The 21,598-nt window shown below is 50.7% G+C and overlaps 1 protein-coding gene across 1 annotated transcript in view; it reads right to left on the bottom strand.

Moving 5' to 3' along the window:
* LOC115642159 (coiled-coil domain-containing protein 33-like) overlaps positions 1-21,598 on the bottom strand; it is a 291,133-nt gene that overhangs the window by 14,660 nt on the left and 254,875 nt on the right. Inside the window, exons 13-17 of the mRNA XM_030545599.1 lie at positions 18,944-19,080; positions 17,177-17,210; positions 6,748-6,943; positions 6,237-6,325; positions 5,275-5,406 (exon numbers count right to left, since the gene is read on the bottom strand). Coding sequence (XP_030401459.1) covers positions 5,275-5,406; positions 6,237-6,325; positions 6,748-6,943; positions 17,177-17,210; positions 18,944-19,080 — 588 coding nt within the window. The remainder of the gene's footprint in view (positions 1-5,274; positions 5,407-6,236; positions 6,326-6,747; positions 6,944-17,176; positions 17,211-18,943; positions 19,081-21,598) is intronic.

Below are 21,598 nucleotides of genomic sequence, written 5' to 3'. Positions count from 1 at the left end.
GGCTCCCCGGCACGCGCCGTGGTTGAGCCCCCTACTCCTGCTGCTTCCGTGCCACCTGCATCGCAGCCAGAGAGCTCATCTAAGTCGGATTGCCCGGCACCGACACCTGCAGAGGCACCGACGCCAGCACCATCGATTCCAGTCCCCCAGGGCCGTCGAATCCGGTGCCTGACAGCTCCTCGGCACGCGCCGTGGTAGAGCTTACTGCTCCTGCTGCTTCCGTGCCAACTGCACCGCAGCCAGAGAGCTCGTCTAAGTCGGATCGCCCGGCACCGACACCTGCAGAGGCACCGACGACGTCGGCACCGTCGATCCCAGTCCCACAAGGGCCGTAGAATCCGGTGCCTGACAGCTCCCCAGTATGCACTGTGGTTGAGCCTGCTGTTCCCTCCACGCCGGAGACATTACCAACGACGAGGGATCTCATTTCCATGACAGAGTCGATGCTGCCTGACCCCGGCACCGCCGGTGTGGGTAATACAGTCTCTTCATGTGACCGTCCTCTGTCAGCACAGCAGAGCGGCACCGTTCATGATCACGGTCCCGCAGACACTCCAGGTCCTGTCGGCACGCCCGACACCACTTGCAGTCCCGGTGCTGTTTTCCTCATCGGTACTGGTCGCACTCACTGCACCGGTCGGTATCCCGTTCGCCGACCCGCTATCGGCACCGTTCCGACTCCCGGCACCGCGACAGGTACCTTGACTCCTGTAGCTTCTCCCCGAGCCTCGAGATCTCGGTCGACCTCCCGGCACCGTTCTGGTTGCGGGTCTGGATCTCGTTCCAGGTACCGGTACGCCTCCCGGTGCCGGTCCCCGGTGCCGAGTTGGGCAAGGTCCGATAGAGTCAGAGACTCTGCCTGTGCCTTCTTTTAGTACCTCCATGGCCATCCAGACACGCATCTGTGTCATCCCACATGCGCAGATCTTATGCTCAGGACCACGATTCTGATATGATGGCCAGCGGGCGCCAGCCCCGAAACCGAAAGAGGCTTGGCGAATGAACCTGCTTGGCCGCCAGGTGTACTCTGCAGAGGCCCTGCAGCTCTGGGTAGCAAAGCAACAAGCCTTGCTTAGCTGCTATAATTATAGCACCTGGGTGAAGGTAGTTTAGTTTAGTTCTCCCTCAAAACTCCCGCCAAGAGTTCGCTGCCGTCTTGGAGGATGGGAGAAAAAGGTACCCAGAGCGTCCCTCCAGGCCTCATTGGACGCAGCAGACTCAGCAGCCAGGACTCTGGCCTTTGGTGTCGCCATGAGGTGCATCTCATGGCTTCAGGTTTCAAACCTCCGGCCGGAGCTGCAGTATGCCATTCAGGATTTACCCTTTGTTGGTAAAGGCCTCTTCGTGGCAAAGACAGCCCCAGGCTGCAAAGCCTGATGGACAATAGGGTCCTAATGCGCTCTCTCAGCATGCATATGCCAGCGACCAAACGCAGGCCTTTCTGTCCCCAGCCGCCATACTCTGTGCCTAGCCAGAGACAGGACTTTGGCAAACGGCGAGGCCAAGGTGGTCGCAGACGAACGTCATGACCGCTAAAGAGCCAAGGTCAAGGTCCCTCGCAATTACCACTGGGACCAAAGACGAACCTTCCAAGGTGCGCCTGAGGGCGGTGTACCAGTCACAGGCCGGGATCCCAATCCCGCTTTCTCTTGGTGTGGCCCCAGTTAATTTCAGATCGCTGGGTCCTGCGCATGGTGGAGCATAGGTACCACCTCTAATTTGTTCCAGCCCTGTCCCCCTTCAGGGACCCCTCTCACGAGCAATTCCTCATACAAGAGGTGCAGACGCCGACTGTCGAAAGGGGCAAGGGGGTTTACTCCCGTTATGCCCTAGTCCCCCACTCGAACGGAGGTCTCAGACCTTCCTAGTCCTGCACGGACTCAACCGGTTTAGGATAAGGTTGAAGTTCCGCATGGTATCCCTGGGAACCATTATTCCATGCTTGCCTCCTGGGGGCTACTATGCCGCCCTTGATATAAAGGACGCGTACTTTTGCAATGCCATCTTCCCTCCGCACAGGAGATACCTCCGCTTTCTAGGCAACTGTCAGTATTTCTGGTTTACGGCCATAGTCGCCGCCTACCTTCGCTGATGTCGGATATGCGTTTTTCCGTATCTGGACAATTCGCTTATCCGAGGAGACTCTGAGACACAAACCACTCAGCGCGTGGGCATCGTCACGGTCTTATTCACAGGTCAAGGCCTGAGGATTACTATAGAGCAATCCACTCTGGTTCCCACGCAGAGGTTGGACTTCCTAGGGGCTATCCTGGTCTCCTACCTAGCTGGAGCCTGCTTATCACAACTGCGGTTTTAGGCGATGGCAACAATCATCTGAGGTCTGCAGGCTTTCCCAACGACCTCGGCTCGTACTTGTCTCAGTCTCCTGGGTCCATGGCTGCTCCGCCTCCGTCCTCTCCAAGTCCGGCTCACCTCGGCGTACCACCCGGACAGGGAGCCAATGGTCATGGTAGTCACCGTTCCCTTGAGCACCTTAGGCTCCCTAGAGTGGTGGCTAACTCCCTCCCTGGTGTGGGCAGGGATGCGGTTCCATCCGCCCCAGCCCTCACTGCCCCTGACGACAGACGCGTCATTTCTCTGCTCGAGTGCTCATGGTCACCTCCGAGCTTAAGGCCTTTGGTCTTCTCGGGAGCTGGCATTCCACATCAATGCCCCAAAAATGAGAGTAGTCCACCTGGCGTGCCAGGGGTTCCAGCGGCAGCTGCGAGGCCGTGGTATCTCGGTGTTTACAGCCAGCACAATGGCCATGTGCTTCATAAATAACCAGGGAGGGACATGGTCCTCCCCCCTTTTGTCAAGAGGCCATCCATTTCCGGGACTTTTGCATGGCCCACTCGATGGAGCTGGTGACGTGGTTTCTCCCAGGTGTTCGGAACGTCTTGGCGCTTTGACTCAGCAGGTCTTTCCTGTCTTACGAGTGATCACTCTGCCCCATGTGAGGCGTTCTGCTTTCCAGAAGTGGAGATGTTTCCTCACATAGACCTGTTCGCTCACCGCGAGAGCAGAAAATGCCAGATGTTCTGCTCCTTCCAAGGTCTCTCCTCGGGATCGATCTTGGACGCATTCCTGATGCCGTGGAAAGGCCAACTCCGTTATGCCTTCCCACTGTTCCCACTGGTTCATTAGGTCCTGCTCAAACTCCGCAGGGGCAGAGTGCGCATCATCATGATCACTCCAGAGTGGTCCAGGCAGCACTGATATACCACGTTGCTCGGCCTGTCAATAACCGACCCAATTACCCTGCCACCCCACCCAGACCTCATCACTCAGTGCAACGACAGGCTTCGTCACCCGGACCTGCAGCCTCTTCGCCTCACGGTGTGGCTGCTGCGTAACTGAGCCAGGGTGACAGGAAGCCTTCCACCTGGTCAGCGTACCGGGCCGAGTGGAAGCGTTTCTTCTACAGCTGCAATACACCCGATCTTGCTCCTACTGAGGTCTTGATCCTCTCTATTTGGCCTGCCTCTGGCCTTCAGCGGCAGGACCTGGCGGTATCATCGCTGAGGGTACACTCAGCAGCCATCTCTACCTTCCAGCCAGGCTAAGGTGGACGTTCCGTGTTCTCACACTCTATGGGCTCGAGGTCCCTCAAGGGCTTGGAGCGCTTGCACCCTCGGGTGCACCGCCCAGCCCCAACCTGGGACCTCAACCTAGTTTTAACCAGACTTAGGTCTCCCCTATTCGAGCCGTTCGCGACCGGCCCTCTGCTATACCTGTCTTGGACGACAACTTTCCTTGTAGCTGTTACATCGGCCAGACGGGTCTCCGAGCTCAGAGCTCTTACGGTGGTTCCGCCGTACACTAGGTTTCACAAAGACAAGGTGCAGTTATGACCGCACCCGGATTTCCTCCCTAAGGTGGTTTCGGCCTTTCATGTTACCCACAGCTCAACGCAGTGGGCACAACCAATGCACTCCCTGGACATCTGTGGAGTGCTCGCATTTATATTGCGTTGACAGAACCATTTCATAAGGTGCCCCAGCTCTGTCACGGTAGCGGACCAAAGGGAGGGCTTGCTTGTTTTCCTCTCAGAGGATCTCATCTTGGGTGATGGCATACATCCGCACTTGTTATGATTTGGCTCATATTTCCCCAAGCCACATCATCATACATTCTACCAGGGCGCAGGCTTCATCTGCCGCCTTGCTGGCTCGTGTTCCTACCCACGAGATCTGTCGCGCAGCTCCATTGGTCCTCGGTCCATACCTTTGCTTCGCAGTATGCCCTGGTTCAACAGTCAAGAGATGCTGTAGCCTCTGGCTCAGCAGTTTTCATTCTGCCACATTTCACTCCGACCCCACCGCCTACGTAAGGCTTGGGATTCACCTAACTGGAATGGATATGAGCAATCACTCGAAGAAGAAAAGACAGTTACTCACCTTTGTAACTGTTGTTCTTCGAGATGTGTTGCTCATATCCATTCCACACCCGCCCTCCTTCCCCACTGTCGGAGTAGCCGGCAAGAAGGAACTGAGGAGCGGGTGGGCCGGCAGGGGTATATATCAAGCGCCATGATGGCGCCACTCTAGGGGGCGACCTGCCGGCCCACTGAGTTGCTAGGGTAAAAGTTTTCCGACTAATGTGCATGCGCGGCGCACACACCTAACTGGAATGGATATGAGCAACACACCTCGAAGAACAACAGTTACAAAGGTGAGTAACCGTCTTTTTTTTTTTTAAAAAAAGTTTGTACTCGTTCATGTGTTCTTTAGGCATTTCAGCTGTTATGTAGATAGTGTACCTGCTGGCTTTTTCCTGTCTGAAGAGGGAACAACAAAAGAGAACAACAAACAAATCCTTCCCCCCATATTTGAAAGTATCTTCTTTCCTCATTGGTCCTTCTGTTCAGGTGCCAACAAGGTTATTTGAACTACATAACCTTTTACAGGTAAGACAATCCAGTGCAGCTGCCAAGGAGGGATTTTATGCTACAGCATACACAAAGATTGCTACCCTTCCCCCTATATTCATAACAGGGTGACAAAGGGGGAGCAGATGGAGGCAGGAAGATCCCGCCCTGCTAGTGAGACTATGGGGCCCAGATTCTATGGGCCTCGGTGATGCTGACAAACACAACACCAGGGCAGGTCCCTGGTGGGTTTGCTTTGGTGTGGCTTGTTGCAAGGTCTCCCTGTAGGGAGTGCACTATGAGCACAGGGCATGTTGTCCCAGCATGGAAGAGGAGCAAAGCCCTGTGGGATGCCCAGGTGGGTGCCCTCCCCTGCACTTCCCGTGCACCTGTGATCTCCTCACCCTCTCTTGCTGCCGTACAGTATCCTCCAGGGCTTTCATCTTGGTGATTTTCTCCTGGTACTTCCTCAGCACTGTCTGCTGTTGCTGATGGGCTCGTTGCAGCATCACCAGGTCCTTCTCCCGGTCATTCTTCTGGTGGGTGAGAGGGGAGGGAAACCATCAGATGAGTCGGGGAGTGAATCAGAATGCACAGGGGATTCTTTACTGAGGTGGATGGACACAGGCAGACCTGTGGTTCTCTCTGGCTCCCAAGCATTGTCTGATCGGGCTGTGGAACCATGGCAGGGTGTGACCCGAACTGAGCTGCCAAATCTACTGGAGTTCACCTGTTACTCCACTCTCCTCCCTTGGTCAATCAGGGTGGCTGCAGGGCTAGGAGAGGAAGGTAATCAGCAGAGAACTCAAACTACAGCCTGTCTCCAGGAACTTAGTGAGACTGTCCAGGGGTCTGGGAATATTTGCTTCTCCAGATGGCTCCCCAGCTCCAAGCTGCTTGCCCCCTGTGAGGGCCTCCTGGGCACCAGGCTGACCTCTCTGTGTCTGTGTTAATTTCCACCTGTAACCAGGAACATGCTGCTTCTAGCGTGTGGCTCTAAAGGGTGGTGGTCCCCTTTCTCCTTTGGAGGGGAAGACCCACAGCATGGGGCAGCAGAAGAAAGGCAGAAGATCTTGGCTGTGCAGCACAGCTGACTTTCACACTTAGCCTGGCCTCTTGTTCCACAGGCTAGGGCTGGAGAGCAACCTCTGATGTCCCACGTGCTAAGCCCCGTCAAACTCCCTTCTTGCATGCAGGCTTCTTCAGAGCTCTCCTCACTAGGGACAGACCAGATCCTTGTGCTTGCGCCCTGGGCATCTTATCTGTTTGAATTAGACCCTGAGGCCTTCAGGACAGGAGCTGCATATGCTCACGGGTCCCTCTATGGAATAATGACCAAGCAGGCCAAAGCCATCAGCACAGTTACCCGGATCAGCTCATTCTGAAGCTGTTGCACCCGGTCCTTCATCCTGCTCATTTCCACTGTCCCAGCAGCCAGTTTGTGCTTGAGGGCCACTGCAAGAGACCACACAGCCCGGTCAGTGGCATGGGGGCATGTCTGAGGGATACAAGCAGCTTCCAGGACTCCCAAGGAATAGGAGGCACAGCTATGGGGCAGGTCTATTTGCCAAGGCCAAAAGTGCCCAATCAGAATGTTAGGCCCACAAATTCAGATACAAATTAAACTGAACGGTAAGGACTGAGGAGTATCGGCCAAGAGGGAGAGTCCCTGAGGAGAGGGCAGGGATGGGGATAACAGGGACTGGGGGGCACTTACACTGTGCCTACCTCTAGCCAAGGCTATTAACCTTTCACTTTCCCACTCCCTGTAATGCCACAGTCAGAGACATGCCCCACTCTTTCTCATGGCAGCTTCCTCCCTCCTTCACTCCCCACTGGGCCATGCAGAGATGGGGGGTGGGAGGCGCATATCTTACCTATCCTGTCGACTATCTCCACCTTGGTCATGACATCCACGTCCACGTCGTTCAGCAGTGTGCGGCCCACTTCCTCGTGCATGCTCAGGTTGCGGCGCAGGGTGCTGTTCTCTGCCTCCAGGCTGGCAACATGCCTGCGCAGAGACAGGATATCGTCCGCCATCTTCTTCATGGCCGTACGGTAATTATCTAGCTCCTGCTGGCCACAGGAGAGCACCTGTTACAGCTTGCACAACCTCAACTTAAAGACATATGCTTAGCCAGGTCCCTTTTTCTTCCTTCCACCCACCCACCCCAATGACCAAGGGTGCTGGCCAAATGCTCCTGCCACCTGGGACCAGACTGAGGAAGAGCCTAGGTGGGGATGGGTGAACTGCAAATGACATGGATGAGCTGCAGAAAGTTTCCCACCCAATATTTATAGGACATAATCACCATAGTTCCCAGGTGTTCAGGCATGCGCCATAATGTACTGAACTTATATAGCACTCTCCATCCATAAATCTCAAAGCACTTTAGGAGCCTGGGTAAATATTACTGACCTCATGTTACAGGTGGGGAAGAAGGGACAGGAAATGACTCACCAAAGGTCACTACGTTAGTGGCAGAGTTAAGACTACAGCCCAGATTTCTTGAGTCTTAGTCTCTGCCTTAACAACTAGACTACACTGTCCCTTGCTTATCTGAGATTCTTGGAAAGCTTAAGCCGCTGTCACACTAGGTTTACATCACCTCCTGCTTCTGTTGAGGCTGGAAAGACCATGGGAACACTGTCTTGTGCTATTTCAGCAGTCGGGTTTCTGATCACAGGTGGAATGGGGAAGTTTTGAGATGAAACTTCTGGTCAGTTCTTGTTTGGTTTCAGCAGCTCAGCTGGGTCAATTTATCTTTCCTTGTTTTAAGTATTGTATCCATTTAGTGCTGGAGGTGAGGGGCGGTGAGGGGGGGATAGATTGAGAGCTCCAGGGACCTGAATCCTATCTCTTGCCCAACAAACTGACAAGCTTCTCCAACACAACATGTGTGCCTCCATGCTGACCTTGAGGGATGACCTCTAGGGCTGAGAGGCAAGATCACGGCCCATGATCTAGGCTGTCCCTGGCCTCTCTGGAGAGGCTGCCAACCAGAATGCCAGCTAGCATCAGCTATAACAACAGGCTTCTGATGTGGCACCTATCCACTAGGCCCTAGACTGAGGGCATCAAACCCATTTCACTCAGGGGCCACCAGTCAGCCAACTGCAGTTGAAAGAGTGACCCAGAGGCAACAGGCTCCATATCTCATTAGCAGAGCCCAGAGTAAAGCAGTCTTCTTCCCATCTCTACTTCATAAGGTCTTCTCGTTTCACACCATCCCTCAGATGGCCCCCATCTGCCCCCATCTATATACTCTCCCTTCCCATCTCAGGTGGCTTCCACCTTTCCCCATCTGCATCCTCTGTGGGGCCCCAGGCCTCTGGGGGGAGGAAGGGGCTGGACCCAGGCCTCCACGGGGAGGGGGCGAGGCTGGCTTGGGAAACAGGGGGGAACTCACTGCACTTCCCACCACTGGTGAGAGCAGGCCCAGCCCTGTTGCACTCTTCAGGAGAGTGGGGGCAGGGCTTGGGTAGAGTAGGAGTGGGGCAAGAAGAGGCAGGGTGGGGCAGAAAAGGGGCAGGGGCTTTGGGGAACGGGTGGAGTGGGGGTAGGGCTGGGGTAGAACAGGGGCAGGAAGAGGTGGGGCTGGGGCAGTGAAGGGGTGGGGCAGGAAGAGGTGGGGTGGGGCGGAGCAGGGGTGGGGGCTTTGGGGAAGGGGTGGAAAGAGCCGAGGATTGGGCAGGGGCCATGGGGAAGAGGAGGAGCAGGGGCTGGAGCAGCACACAGCTGCACAGTGCACCAGGAAATTTTTGGTGCCCTAAGCAGCTGCGTACTTTGTGTATGGGTAAGGATGGCCTTGACTACCACCTTCCCCCAAGAGTATCCTCCCTTCCCATCCTGGGTGTCCACCACATGCCCCTATCCATATCCTCCTCCCTTCCCATCCATACAATGGCAGGTCCTAGTGGTCCCCTCATGGTGCATTCTGCACCCAAAACAATCATCACTGCTCTGTCTGTTAACTGACAAGGACTAACCAAGGAGCAGTTGACATAGGAGCTGCATTCCAAGATTTACCCACTACCCATCTTCACCCCTTTCAGAAGGGCCCCTGTGCTCCCTCCATATGGCCTCTGGCAAACATTTCTGACACTCCAGGTCTTAGTTCATCTGTCCCACATTAACCACTGAGTAATGGAACCAGCCCTGAGAACATGTCAATTCTTTGACTCTGAGTCTTAAAGCTCTCATCATGGCAGCAGTGATGTTCTCAGGGTAGAATTCCTCACCTAGAAGGTTACTGAAGAGACCTTGGAACAAGAATTACCACCCAGCTGCATTGGGCAGCAGCACACCACGTGCTCCCTCCTGGCTTCAGTTCCACTTATCTCCACAACGTCATTTGTCCTTCCTAGATCTATCTGTGCAGACCTAGGGAGAGGGCAGCAAATGGGATGAAACATCGCCCCAGCAATAGTGTAAATAGGACCAAATGGCACTTTGTAAATCAGCTGATAATTCCTATCCAACATCCAGAGTTCTGAACACAGCACATCGGTTATACCTGGTTTGTCAATATCACTCTCTCCTAACCAAGCCTGCTTGGGCTGCTGTGATGAGCCAGGAGATTTACCACCCTATTCAACACACCCTATAGATATGTTATGTTCTTATGATTTGCCTCCCCTCAAGTAAAAAGGTCACATGCCAAAATAAGCCATGTTAATGGATGTGCAGCTCTCTTAGGGGCCCTCTTTTAAGTATTTTCATGGGGAGAAGGTTTCTGATTTGCGCTTTCATTTAGCAGCCCAAAGCATAACGAGATCCTATGGCTGGAAGCTGAAGTTGGACAAATTCATAAGAACATAAGAAGGGCCATACCGGGTCAGACCAAAGGTCCATCTAGCCCAGTATCTGTCTACCGACAGTGGCCAATGCCAGGTGCCCCAGAGGGAGTGAACCTAACAGGCAATGATCAAGTGATCTCTCTCCTGCCATCCGTCTCCATTCTCTGACAGACAGAGGCTAGAGACACCATTCCTTACCCATCCTGGCTAACAGCCATTTATGGACTTAACCACCATGAATTTATCCAGTTCTCTTTTAAAAGCTGTTATAGTCCTAGCCTTCACAACCTCCTCAGGTAAGGAGTTCTACAAGTTGACTGTGCGCTGCATGAAGAAGAACTTCCTTTTATTTGTTTTAAACTGCTGCCTATTAATTTCATTTGGTGACCCCTAGTTCTTGATGAGAAATCAGGTGCATTAAGAGTCATGAAACACTGGAACAATATGCTGATGGATGTGGTGGACTGTCCGCCACTTGAAGCCTGTAAATCCAGGTGAAGTGTCTCGAAAAGATGCGTTCCAGCTCAAACACAGGTTATTGATGAAGCTTCCTGCGAATTTTTGAACTAGACTTTTTTTGTCAGAAAATGCCAATTCGTCAAAACAAGACCTTTTTGTGGAAATATAGCAGTTTGGATTAATTTTTCATTGGGATGGTGCCTCTGGTCTAGGATGGAATTTCTGGTCAAAATGAGGGTGGGAGTCATTCCAGACCAGCCAATAGCCCAGTGGCTATGGCAATCAGCAGCATGTGGGTCAAGTCCCTATTCTACCTCATGCAGTGCAGGGATTTGATCCCAGCACTTTCCATCCCAAGGCTGCTACTTTCACACAGATCTCCATTTTGTTTCAATGCAGAATGAAAAAAAATATTGCAAACCTTGAAATTTTTCATGCGTCCTTGTTTTCCAGCCAGTTCTAGTTAAGGGGTTTGGTGCCGGACTCACTGGGGTAAGTTCCCTGGCCTATGCTATTCAGGAAGTCAGAGGAGATGATCATAATAGCTCCTTCTGGCCTTAAAACTTATTAATAATACTTCTAAAGAGGTGTGTGTGAACATTACTATCACCATTTTAGAGGCAAAGAGACTGAGGCACCAAGGGATTAACCATGGCTTGCCAAGATCAATGGTAGAACTAGGGACAGCATCTAAAAAGCCTGATACCCAATCCATTGCTCTAACCCAGGGATAGGCAACCTATGGCACAGGTGCCGAAGGAGGCACGCTAGCTGATTTTCAGTGGCACTCACACTGCCCGGGTCCTGGCCACTGGTCCAGGAGGGCTCAGCATTTTAATTTAATTTTAAATAAAGCTTCTTTTACATTTTAAAAACCTTATTTACTTTACATACAACAGTAGTTTAGTTATATATTATAGACTTATAGAAAGAGACCTTCTCAAAATGTTAAAATGTATTACTGGCACACGAAACCTTAAATCAGAGTGAATAAATGAAGACTCGGCACACCACTTCTGAAAGGTTGCTGACCCCTGCTCTAACCACTAGACCACTTTGCTCTCCCCCCATGTCTGCCTGTCCTTTGTTATAAGAATGAATTCCCTACACACCAATCCAACTAATAGTCAGTGAAGATCCTGAGAGAGGAATAAACCAACGGAAAGGGAGCAGGGAATCATTACAGCAAAATGTGGGCCTGTAAACAGCCTGGATTTATTAACCCTCAATGCACTCTTTCCTGAGGGACTAGAGCTGAAGAAATCTCTCTCCCACTGGCATAACTCCAGCTAAGCCACTGGAGTTTCATACGGGCGAGAACAGCCTTTGGCTTGTTATGTTTCTCTAAGAAGAGTCCTGCTGAGTGCAGGGTCGGAGCAAGAATGTTTCGCACCCTAGGCGAAACTTCCACCTTGCGCCGTCTCTCGTCCCTGAGCCCCCACCCTGAGGCATCCCCCCCACAGCAGCACCCCCCCTTCGCCCTGAGGCGCCCCTCCTGTGGCAGCTCCCCACCCCCTACCCCGAGGGACCCCCCCCACCCCAGCTCACTCCTGTTCCGCACACGAGCATGAGCACTCCGAGCATGCCATCGCTGCTTCACTTCTCCCACCTCCCAGGCTTGCAGCGCCTAAGCTGATTGGTGCCGTAAGCCTAGGAGGCGGGAGAAGTGACGCAGCTCAACCCTGCTTCGCCTCCTCCCCGAGCACGCTGTCGCTGCTTCACTTCTCCTGCCTCCCAGGCTTGCGGCGCCAATCAGCTTAGGCGTCGCAAGCCTGGGAGGCGGGAGAAGTGAAGCAGCGATGGCGTGTTCGGGGAGGAGGCGGGGCAGAGGTGAGCTGGGGCAGGGAGCAGTTTCCCTGCGTACCGCCCCCGCCCTACTTGCTGCAGGCAGCCCTCCCCGCGCTCCTCTGCCCCAGCTCCCTCCGCCTAAATGCTGGCGGCGAACAGGGTGGCCGAAGATCCAGCCACTGTGGTCACTGCTGAAGAAAATGCTGCCCCCCAAATCTTAGTGCCCTAGGCGACCGCCAAGGTCACCTAAATGGTTGCACCAGCCTTGGCTGAGTGACCACCTCTACTTCTCTCCCTGCAAGGCCCCCAGCCTGCTGCGCATGGAGGCACTCAGCAGAAGACAAACAGGGAGATGATAACGTTGCCATGGTTTGGAGTTAGCACCGAGGAGCAAGGGCACACTTCAGAGCCCTATCTCAGGAATGGATGAAACAAAAACAACAGCCAGCTGCATTAGCCAAGAGCAGCATGTGCTCTGGCCAAGGTTAGAGCTGGGGAGAGCGCTGGCCAAGTGCCACTTTCACAGCACACAGAGCTGCAGGCTGCAGTGAGGCAGAGAGGTTGATTGCTGCCTGGCGTTCCAGATCTAACAGTGCTACCAAATATACAGAACATAGCTGCTGGGCCTCCCGGAGATCCAGCTAGGCTTAGGTACAGCACACTTCTGGGCTGTCAAGGCTCCCTGCTATGTACAGATAGATCATACCTGATGAGCTGCCACACTTCGTTGACATGGTCTGATTCTTGGTCACCTCTCTGCTGATAAACGTGTCAGCTGCATTCAGGCAGATCACAATTGCCATGCTGTGTCCATGCATGCCCAGGGACAATGTACCTGATCTGCTGATGACCATACCCCAGCTGCGTAGCAGGTCTCTTATACATCCTCTTGGGAGACAACACTCACTCTCATATACAAAATATGACCCCAGACTTCAAGGAGCACTGGGTGACTGCCTTTCTGGCTGATGAGTGGTTTGAACTTGTGACCTAAGCAAGATGCACCTCAGACTCCAGGCTAAATCTGCTGCTGCAGTACAAGTCAAGCAGCAGCTCACTGGCCCCAAGACACCTACATTTAGTCTCTGCTCAGTGCAGCTTTTCAGGCACAACTCTTGGCTCTTCTGCCACCCTTCAGGGAGGCATCACATGTGCTGCAGGGCACACAGGTTGTAGGAGAAAATGTAGCAGGAATAACAAGGAAATAAAGCAAATTTAGATCCCTTCAAACATCCGCCTAAGAGGCAACACTATTCTGAGCAGAACTCCAATAGAATGGGAGCTAACAGTGGGGTGATATGTACTCTGCACACTGGATGGCTTCTGACACTGCACACAGCAGTCGCTTGTAAAAGGGCAGTATCGGCTAAGGGTTCCTACTTTAAGTAGAAGGAAAGACTGTAGCCACTCTGATGCTGCCATGCTAGGAACGTCTGGCAAATGCTGATTTGTCCCTTGAGCCCTGTGGATGTCTGGAGCTCTCATGATGGTTGAGGGGTGGCTGCTTGACCATGAGCCACCAGAAATGGGAAAACCCCTGGAGTAAGTTACAATGAGTGGACAATGAAGTTTGAGCTATGGCCAGTATATCCCATTGTCATGTACTCTCTTGTTCCATAGTGCACAAGCTTTCTATTCTTAACATCAATTCGGGCCAAAATCAGCTATATACTGGCAGTGCTAAAGGTCATGCAGCAAAATCTTTCTCTCTGAATGGGAGGGGTAAGATCTATCCCATTGTAAACCAGGAGTAATTCCATTAAGAATCAGGCCCCAGAGGTGTCCATTTTCACAGAGAGCAGCCTCCTGAATCTCAGTTCTTTCTCTCATCCCCTGGCATGGCAACAGAAACACTGGTGGAGTGGTAAATAACCACAGGTGTTCATAGTTTCTAAGTCCATTAGGGACCACTGCGATGATCTAGTCGGCCCCGTATAAGACAGACCAGAGAACTGCCCCAAAGTAATTTCTTCTGAACTAGATCATATCTTTAAAGAACTCATCCAATCTTAATAAGCTGTTCTGGTGGCTCATTACTCTCACTGTTAAAAATTTACACCTGATTTCCAGTCTGAATTTGTCTAGATTCAACTTCCAGCCAGGGATTGGTCAGTTATACAGATTAACCTGCATCACTTCGTAAGGGCTGCTCATTTGAACACCACATGTTTTAACACAGCCAAATACAAAGTCATACTTCTAGAAACACAGATTGTAGATCACATTTAAAAGATAGGTGACTGTATCCTGGAAAGTGGTGACTTTGAAAAGCATTTGGGGGCATAGCAGACAGTCTACTGAACTTGAGCTCTCAGTGCAATGCTGTGGCTAAGAGGGCAAACATGATCCTTGGCAGTATAAGCAGGGACATATCAAGTAGGAATATGGAGCTGGAATTATCTCTGTGTATTGCATTAGTGAACCTATTATTGGAGACTGTGTCCAGTTCTGGTGTCCACACTTCAAAAAGGATGTTGAAAAATTGGAAGGGGTTCAGAAGAGAGCTACAAGAAAGATTCAAGGTCTGGAAAACCTGCTATAGAATGAGAGCCTCAAGATCTCAATCTATTTAGTTTATCCAATAGAAGGTTAACAGATGACTTGAGCACAGTTTACCTCCATAGGGAATAGATTTCTGATAGTAGACTTTTAACTTAGCAGAAAAAGACATAATGAGATCCAATGGTTGGAAGCTAAAGCAAGACAAATTCAGACTAAGGTGCATGTTTTTAACAGTGAGGGTAATTAACCATGTGGGGGATTCCCAATTGCTTGCAGTCTTTAAAGCAAGACTGGATCTCTTTCTGAAAGAGATGCTATAGCTCCAACTGAAGTCATGGGTTTGATGCAGAAATTACTGCATGAGGTTATGTGGCCTGTGTTATGCAGGAAGTCAGAGTCAATTATCATAATGACTTTAAAATCTATAAATCTATAACCTTGGAAGGTCATTGTATTTGCTCCAGTTAAATAGTTTGTGGCACTGATGGAATCAGGTGAGGAGACAAAAGGTTGTGACAGACATACAAGCAGCTGCCTTTACAGGAGAAAGCAGTCACTTTCTGATCTGAAAGTGGGTCAGCCCTTCCAACAGCTGCCACAACTGTATTGCTCGGGGCCTTGGGCAGAGACAGCCATTACAGAGCTGTCTGTGTGCCAGCATTGCTAACGTCGGCAGCTCTCAGCCTTGGTGCTGGCCTTCGGGAGAGTTGTGCATGGCTCAGAGCCTTGAGGAGGCCTGTTTATTTTTAAACAGGGGAGACTATCAACTGGAAATTGCACAAGTCCCATTTCTCCACTTCAGTGGGGCGCCGGCCTTGCCAGCGTGCGTCATGCACTGCGGCTGATTAGCACCTAGTCAGACAAATTAGCCACTCTGGGACCCATGTGCCAAAGGGGCCCCAATATTGCAACCCCCACCCTGCCACACATGCTGTCCTTCCAAGGCATCCCTTATTGGAAAGCCATACAGACTTTAATAGGGATGAAACCTATGAGGTCCTGATAAACATGATTCCCAAACCCTACAAAATTTAACATAGTGAGAGCGTTTTTACAAGGTTTTTAAACCATCTCCTGTTGGCAGCACAGATTTCCCTATTGCACCCAGTAGGATAGTTACACAATCAACAAGAGAGGACCTTCTGGCAGGGGCAGAGAGTACTCCATACCATTCTGAACCCAAGAGAGGTGGCCCAAGAGCAGCACTGATGAGTTTCCTCCTTAGCTGGGAAGCTGGGTCAGGCCAACCTGTTGTTAAGGTCAACAATTTTGGTGGGGCCTGTAATTTTCCTTGGTCCTACATGAGCTCCCCATGCTGTGATGCTATGGAAGGAGCCTGTTAGAGTCCTGGAGTGCTGGAGCCTGCTGCTGGCACGTAGCCATGTGAACTGTGCTGTCTGGGATGCTAGGTCAGCTGCCCCATGTGAAACCTTAACCCAGAAGAGTTCTGTGGTTAGATCGGCAGGCATTCACAGAACGGGTTTGCTCTGCTATCTCCCCTCATTTTTGCTGACTGGCAATATGGTTCATTGGACTGAGCATGACACTAGAAGCCAGGAACCCCTAATCTCTGACCTGACTCTGGATAGGTTGCTCTATGTAACACAGACTTTGCTTGCTGATGGTCCATGGGAAATCCCAGCCTGGAGTTTGGTGCCACCTGGGACTAGACTGTATCTAATTATCCCCTGTCCAATGTACTTTTGCTCATTGCAAGGAAATACAGAAACACATCCTGGTTACCTTTCTCTCTATGACTATTCCCTTTGCATGTTTGTATCTCACTCTCACACTCCAGCTGCCCCATTTTTTTCCCCAGAATTTTGTTTTGTGGGAAATTTCAATTCCTTTTTTTTTGTACCACTATAAAAGGATTTTTTTCTTTTGAAATTGCAAAACAATTGAAACAAAATCAAATCTCTGCTCAAATCAAATCCCTTCATGATCAATTCTGCATGATGCTCCGGCACTTCCTATTCTTTTCTGTAGAGGGCAGCATTTCATTGCAAATACTAAGATGGCCAGTCCGCTGGGATGCCTCACTATTTGCTCTTGCTTCTCCTGCTCTCTGTAGGTTGCTGGTATCTAGAAGGAAGGCCCTGTGCATGTCACACATAGAGTTAGCTGCAGGTCTGATCCAAACCCTGTTAAAATCAATGGAAAGACCCTCACTGATTTCAGTGGGCTATGGATCAAGCCTTAAAGGAAAATCCAGGTCCTCACTGCACCTGCACAATGACGCTGCCAAGCTATTTATCTGTATGTTATCAGTGGAATGGATCTTGTTCCCATGGCTATCCTGGGAAGTTACGACAAGCCACATACTTCATTTAGCCCTTCCTCCAACAGACGGGCTGCAGAGCCAGAGCACAGAATGGTGCACTACAGCTGGATGAATCCTTGGGGGTTTGGTTTGCAGCTCACTCGAGAACATGAAAGTCAACAGCCATTGATTAACAACAGGCCTCCACCCTACCCGTGCAGCTTACTTCCCACCCACCTGGCACTGCTTAAGCCCAGCAGTCTCCACAGAATGTTACTCACATTGCCCACTGGGCCCCATGTTGTTCTCTCACTCATTTCCCTCCCTGCCACACATCCCACCCCCTTCCTGTCTGGCCAATGTTAGCTGTACTCTGCCAGGCCTGGAGTGCCCAGTTTTACCCACATTTCTAGCATGCTTCGTCCATTGCCCTCCCTGGTTCCTTACCATCTTGTCTCCTCTAGGAGTGAAAACGAGCAGTCCCATTTACTCACCTGATCCAGATGGAACCTGGTCACATCCTGGGTTCTGCAGAACAAAAAGCAAAGGGTCATGGATGGGAGCCAGGTAACCTGCAAGCCCAACAGGGAAAGAAATAACTAGTGAAGCCCCTTCCCTTTGTCCCTCCCTGTCTGAGGGAGGAAGAAGGTAGGTCTCAAGCCATTTTGGGCACCATCAAACCAAACCAACACTTCAAACTGCCTGGGAGTCAGTGCAGATCTTGGAGCACAGGGTGACATGCCCCTGCTCTGAGCCACTGCTAGTCTGGCAGGCAGCCAGTAGGCCACTGCACTAATCCAGGGCCTGATACATGCCTATCAGAGTCAATGACTGTTGATTTCAAGGGACCTTGGATCAGGTCCCAATTTGGACCTTACAGGGCCTGGATGACTGTGGAGTTGTCCCTAGGTTCTTACCAAAGGTAGATGGGAAAAAAAAACAACCTCTCAGCCACCACAGCTAACTGAGCATCCAGGAGAAGCCCCAAGTCACTAGTCAGTACAAGGAAAAACAGATGTATTCCCCGTTAAGGCATGCCATTTCTTCTAGTGGCTTGCCCCAGTCTTCAGCTCTGTGCTGTCAAGGTCAGGTCTCAATCAGCTCGCTCCTGCCCAAGGTGCTGGGGAAGCCTGTGCCAACTGTATTGGGCAAGATGGAAACCCAATGCTGGAGGAGGGCTTTGAGAAGACAAGCAAGCTGGAGCAGGCAGGCTGAGGGTGCTGTGAGAGGGGGATTGGACCTTTTGCCTTACAGAGGATGTTGGGTCCTTAAATCCCACCTTTTTGTCTCTCCATATCCTCTAGCTCTTTCCCCTACCATGGACTAACCTGTCCAGCTCACCTCCTTCTGAACTAGGCCCTGCTGCTGAATGGCATGCTATGTCCTCACTGCAATGTGTTATGGGCAGACCTCTGTGGTGTGAAGTGATTCCTAATGCACTGTGCTGTCCCACCAGGCCAGCAGCTGGCCAGGCTGGTTCCAGCTCAGAAGTGGGTGAACTATGCCCAATGAGGAAGAAGAGGGGAGAGACTGAGCAGAATTGTGGAAGATTAGGTTTGGAAGAAACCTCAGAAGGTCATCTAGTCCAACCCCCTGCTAAAAGCAGGGCCAATCCCCAGATAGATTTTTACCCCAGTTCCCTAAATGGCCCTCTCAAAGATAGAACTCACAACCCTAGGTTTAGTAGGCCAATGCTCAAACTACTGAGCTATCCCTCCCCTTGTCCCTGCTAGTAAGAGAATGACAGTCTGGCCCCTCCACAGGCATGCCGCCAAAGGCAACCTGCCTGCCGCCTTCGCTGCGACCAGCAGAGCGCCCCTCATGGCTTGCCAACCCAGGCATGCGCTTGGCGTGCTGGTGCCTGGAGCCACCCCTGTTACCCACTCCCCACACTGTCACTGGCTCCAGTCCGGTGTCATTCTCTTACTAGCAGGGGCAAAATATTCACAAAAAGAAAGTGCTGGAGGTTAGGAGGGAACTTCTGATATGAGCAGGTTATTCCCTAGTTTCCCAAGGCAGAGGTCTCACACCTGCCTCTGAAGCCATGACAGAGACAGGATACTGGGCTAGATGGACCTTGGGGTTGGTTCAATCAGCCAATCCCTATGTTCCTTAAAATGCCACTAGCAATGGACTATCCGGATCACAATGGGAGGCAGGAAGAAGCAGCTGGTGCAGGAGGAACCAGGGGAGGTGGCTAAGGACACATCTACCAGAGACAAAGAGATTTCCAGCCCAAGCTGGAACACTGCTCCCCATACCTTCTGAGCATGTCCACATCATCCATATCACTGTCTGCTGGGGCGGCTGCCTGTTCATATAGGAGCATTTGCTTATCTGGCAGAATCTCAGCTACAGCCTCAGGGGACGGGAGGGAGATGTCATTATCTTGGTTAAGCTGCAAGAGGGAGTTTAGAAGGTCACCATGGATGGAGCAAAGCTTACAAAAAGTGGGGCCGGTGCCATGCAGAACACCTTGGATGAGGGAACTGGGGCCAGATCCTCAGCTGATGTAAATGGACATAGTTCTGCTGACTTCTGTGGAATGATGCTGATTTCCAGATCTGGTCCCTAACACAGAAGCCAGCCTGATACCATATCAGAAGCTCTCCTATATCCTTCCTCTCCTTCTCTCTTTACTTAGGGCACTTGTCTGAAGAGATGCTCTGTGTTTCCTAAGAGTTCATCTGGTCTGGCTGTTTACTTGGTCCTGTTTGGTCTTTCCTATGCTTCATCTTTCAGAGGAGATGAACAGCACAGCCCAGGACCACTTGGGGTCACTGAAGATCACATAAGGCACTTTTGCGTTGGAATGAAGTTCTATGGAACAATTCCAGAGGGGTTAGTTACATTCAGTCTCTCTCAGGCCTCCAGATGTTTCAGCCTAATCACTAATTCTCAGGCAGCCTTGACGTTTCAGTGCAAATTTGGAGTATTTGCCAGGATGGTCAGTATTGTGGTAAAAGCACTGGATTGGGCTCAGGACCTTGGGCATCTCATGTCCGCTCTCTGTGCCTAAGGTCCAGACAGGGCCATCCCTCGAGGGGTGCGGGGCCTGGGACAAATCAGCCTCCCTGCTAATCTCCGTGCCCTCCGCCCGCCCAGCACACCCACCCAGCTGCCGCTCACCTCCTCACCCTGATTTGCTCTACCCAAGGGATGACTGTGGGTCCAGCTATAGAGCAAGGGTTCTAGCTCCCTGCTGCACTGTGAGGGACTCAGCTACTAGAGTGATGGGGCCACCTAAGAACTGAGAGAAACTGTTTCACCCACTTGTTAATGTAGTGGGTATGTTTGGTGAACACACATGAATCTGTACGATTGAAATATGACCATTAATATGATTAATATATATATAGAGAGAGACAATTGAAACAAATCTTGTACAAAGTATGCCATATAAGGTATCAATGGAAAAGTTACAGTCTATCAAATACAATTATCCTGTTTATATGCATGCATCCTCTTTGTATCTAAACTTATAAATATTGATTATGTACCAGTATTTCATGTGTTTGCTTCTGGGGTAACACCCACAAGGTAGTTTACATTCAGTCTAGCCAGCACATCACACATGGACCATTCAAGTGATGGCTCATTAAAGGACAAAATGGGTCATAGAAGAAGCTTGTCTCTGCCCAGTGAGTTGTGGATGCTTTAGCCAAAATATGGGTAATGGCTGCTCCTATGAGTCATCAAAGAATGCAACGGCATGTGACCTTGGACTCCATCTTGTGCCAGTATTTTTCCACAAACTAAGACTGAGAGCAGGCCCTCCACCTGGGAGAAAATATAAAGGACCCTGGAAGCATCTCCATTTTGTCTCTTTTCTGCTCTGATATCTGGACCATAGACTTACACTAAAAGGAGTGTTCCAATCAATGAACTGAGGACTTTACAAGCCAGCACTTTATTCCATCACTGCTTCAAACCTGATTTAAGAACTCTGCAAAGGATTACATGTATTTGATTTCCTTAACCATTTTAACTCTCTCCTCTTTTTTTTCTCTTATAAATAAACCTTTATATATTAGATACTAAAGGATTGGCAACAGAGTGATTATTAGGTAAGATCTGAGCTATATATTGACCTTGCTGTGTGGCTGATCTCTTGGGATTAGAAGGACCCTTTGTCTCATGAAATTGGTTTTCAATAAACATTCATCCTTAGAGGTTTTTAAGGCTCAGCTTGACAAAGCCCTCGCTGGGATGATTTAGTTGGGGTTGGTCCTCCTTTGAGCAAGGGTTGGACTAGATGATCTCCTGAGGTCCCTTCCAACCCTGATATTCTATGATTCATCATAAAGTCTAGTGTCTGGGTGGTGAAATGAGTGCTGGAATGCCTAAGGAGACTGCATTTCTGACTTCTAGTTAACCAATGTGGTAAGACAGAAGTTTACTTTTGTTTCAGGGTTGGTATATCTAATAATAGAATAATCACTAATTTGGGGTAAGTCTGCCCTATTTCTCAGCAGTTTGTCCTGAATCTTGTATCCTCAGCTGTGACCCACTGAGGCATGGTGACAACACAGTCTTTTGCATCTGTTCACTCCATCAAAATGGAACTGTGCACAGTTTGCATCACATACCTCATGTAAATGAGTGATTTACATCTGATTTGTTGTTGCCTAATTATCAGGGACAAATCCTACTTCAGTAAACACCACACACTGTTGAACTAATCAAACAGAGGTGACACCGTGCAAACAAAGTTCTCTCCTGGCAATTTTTAAAGCATTGATTTTCTTAACTCAAGTGACAGAAATCCAGTGCAACCCCAAATAGTGTTAATTCATTTTTCCCACGTTCTCCGTAATCCAAAGCAGGGCCATGTTTCCCAACTGCTAGTCATTAACTCTGAAAATATACCTGCTTTGCTGGAACCTCTGCTATCCACAATGATTTGCTCCCCACCA

This window comes from Gopherus evgoodei, unplaced genomic scaffold, assembly GCF_007399415.2.
Source record: "Gopherus evgoodei ecotype Sinaloan lineage unplaced genomic scaffold, rGopEvg1_v1.p scaffold_38_arrow_ctg1, whole genome shotgun sequence".
Classification (NCBI taxonomy): domain Eukaryota; kingdom Metazoa; phylum Chordata; order Testudines; family Testudinidae; genus Gopherus; species Gopherus evgoodei.
This window is presented reverse-complemented; position numbering and strand designations above follow the sequence as displayed.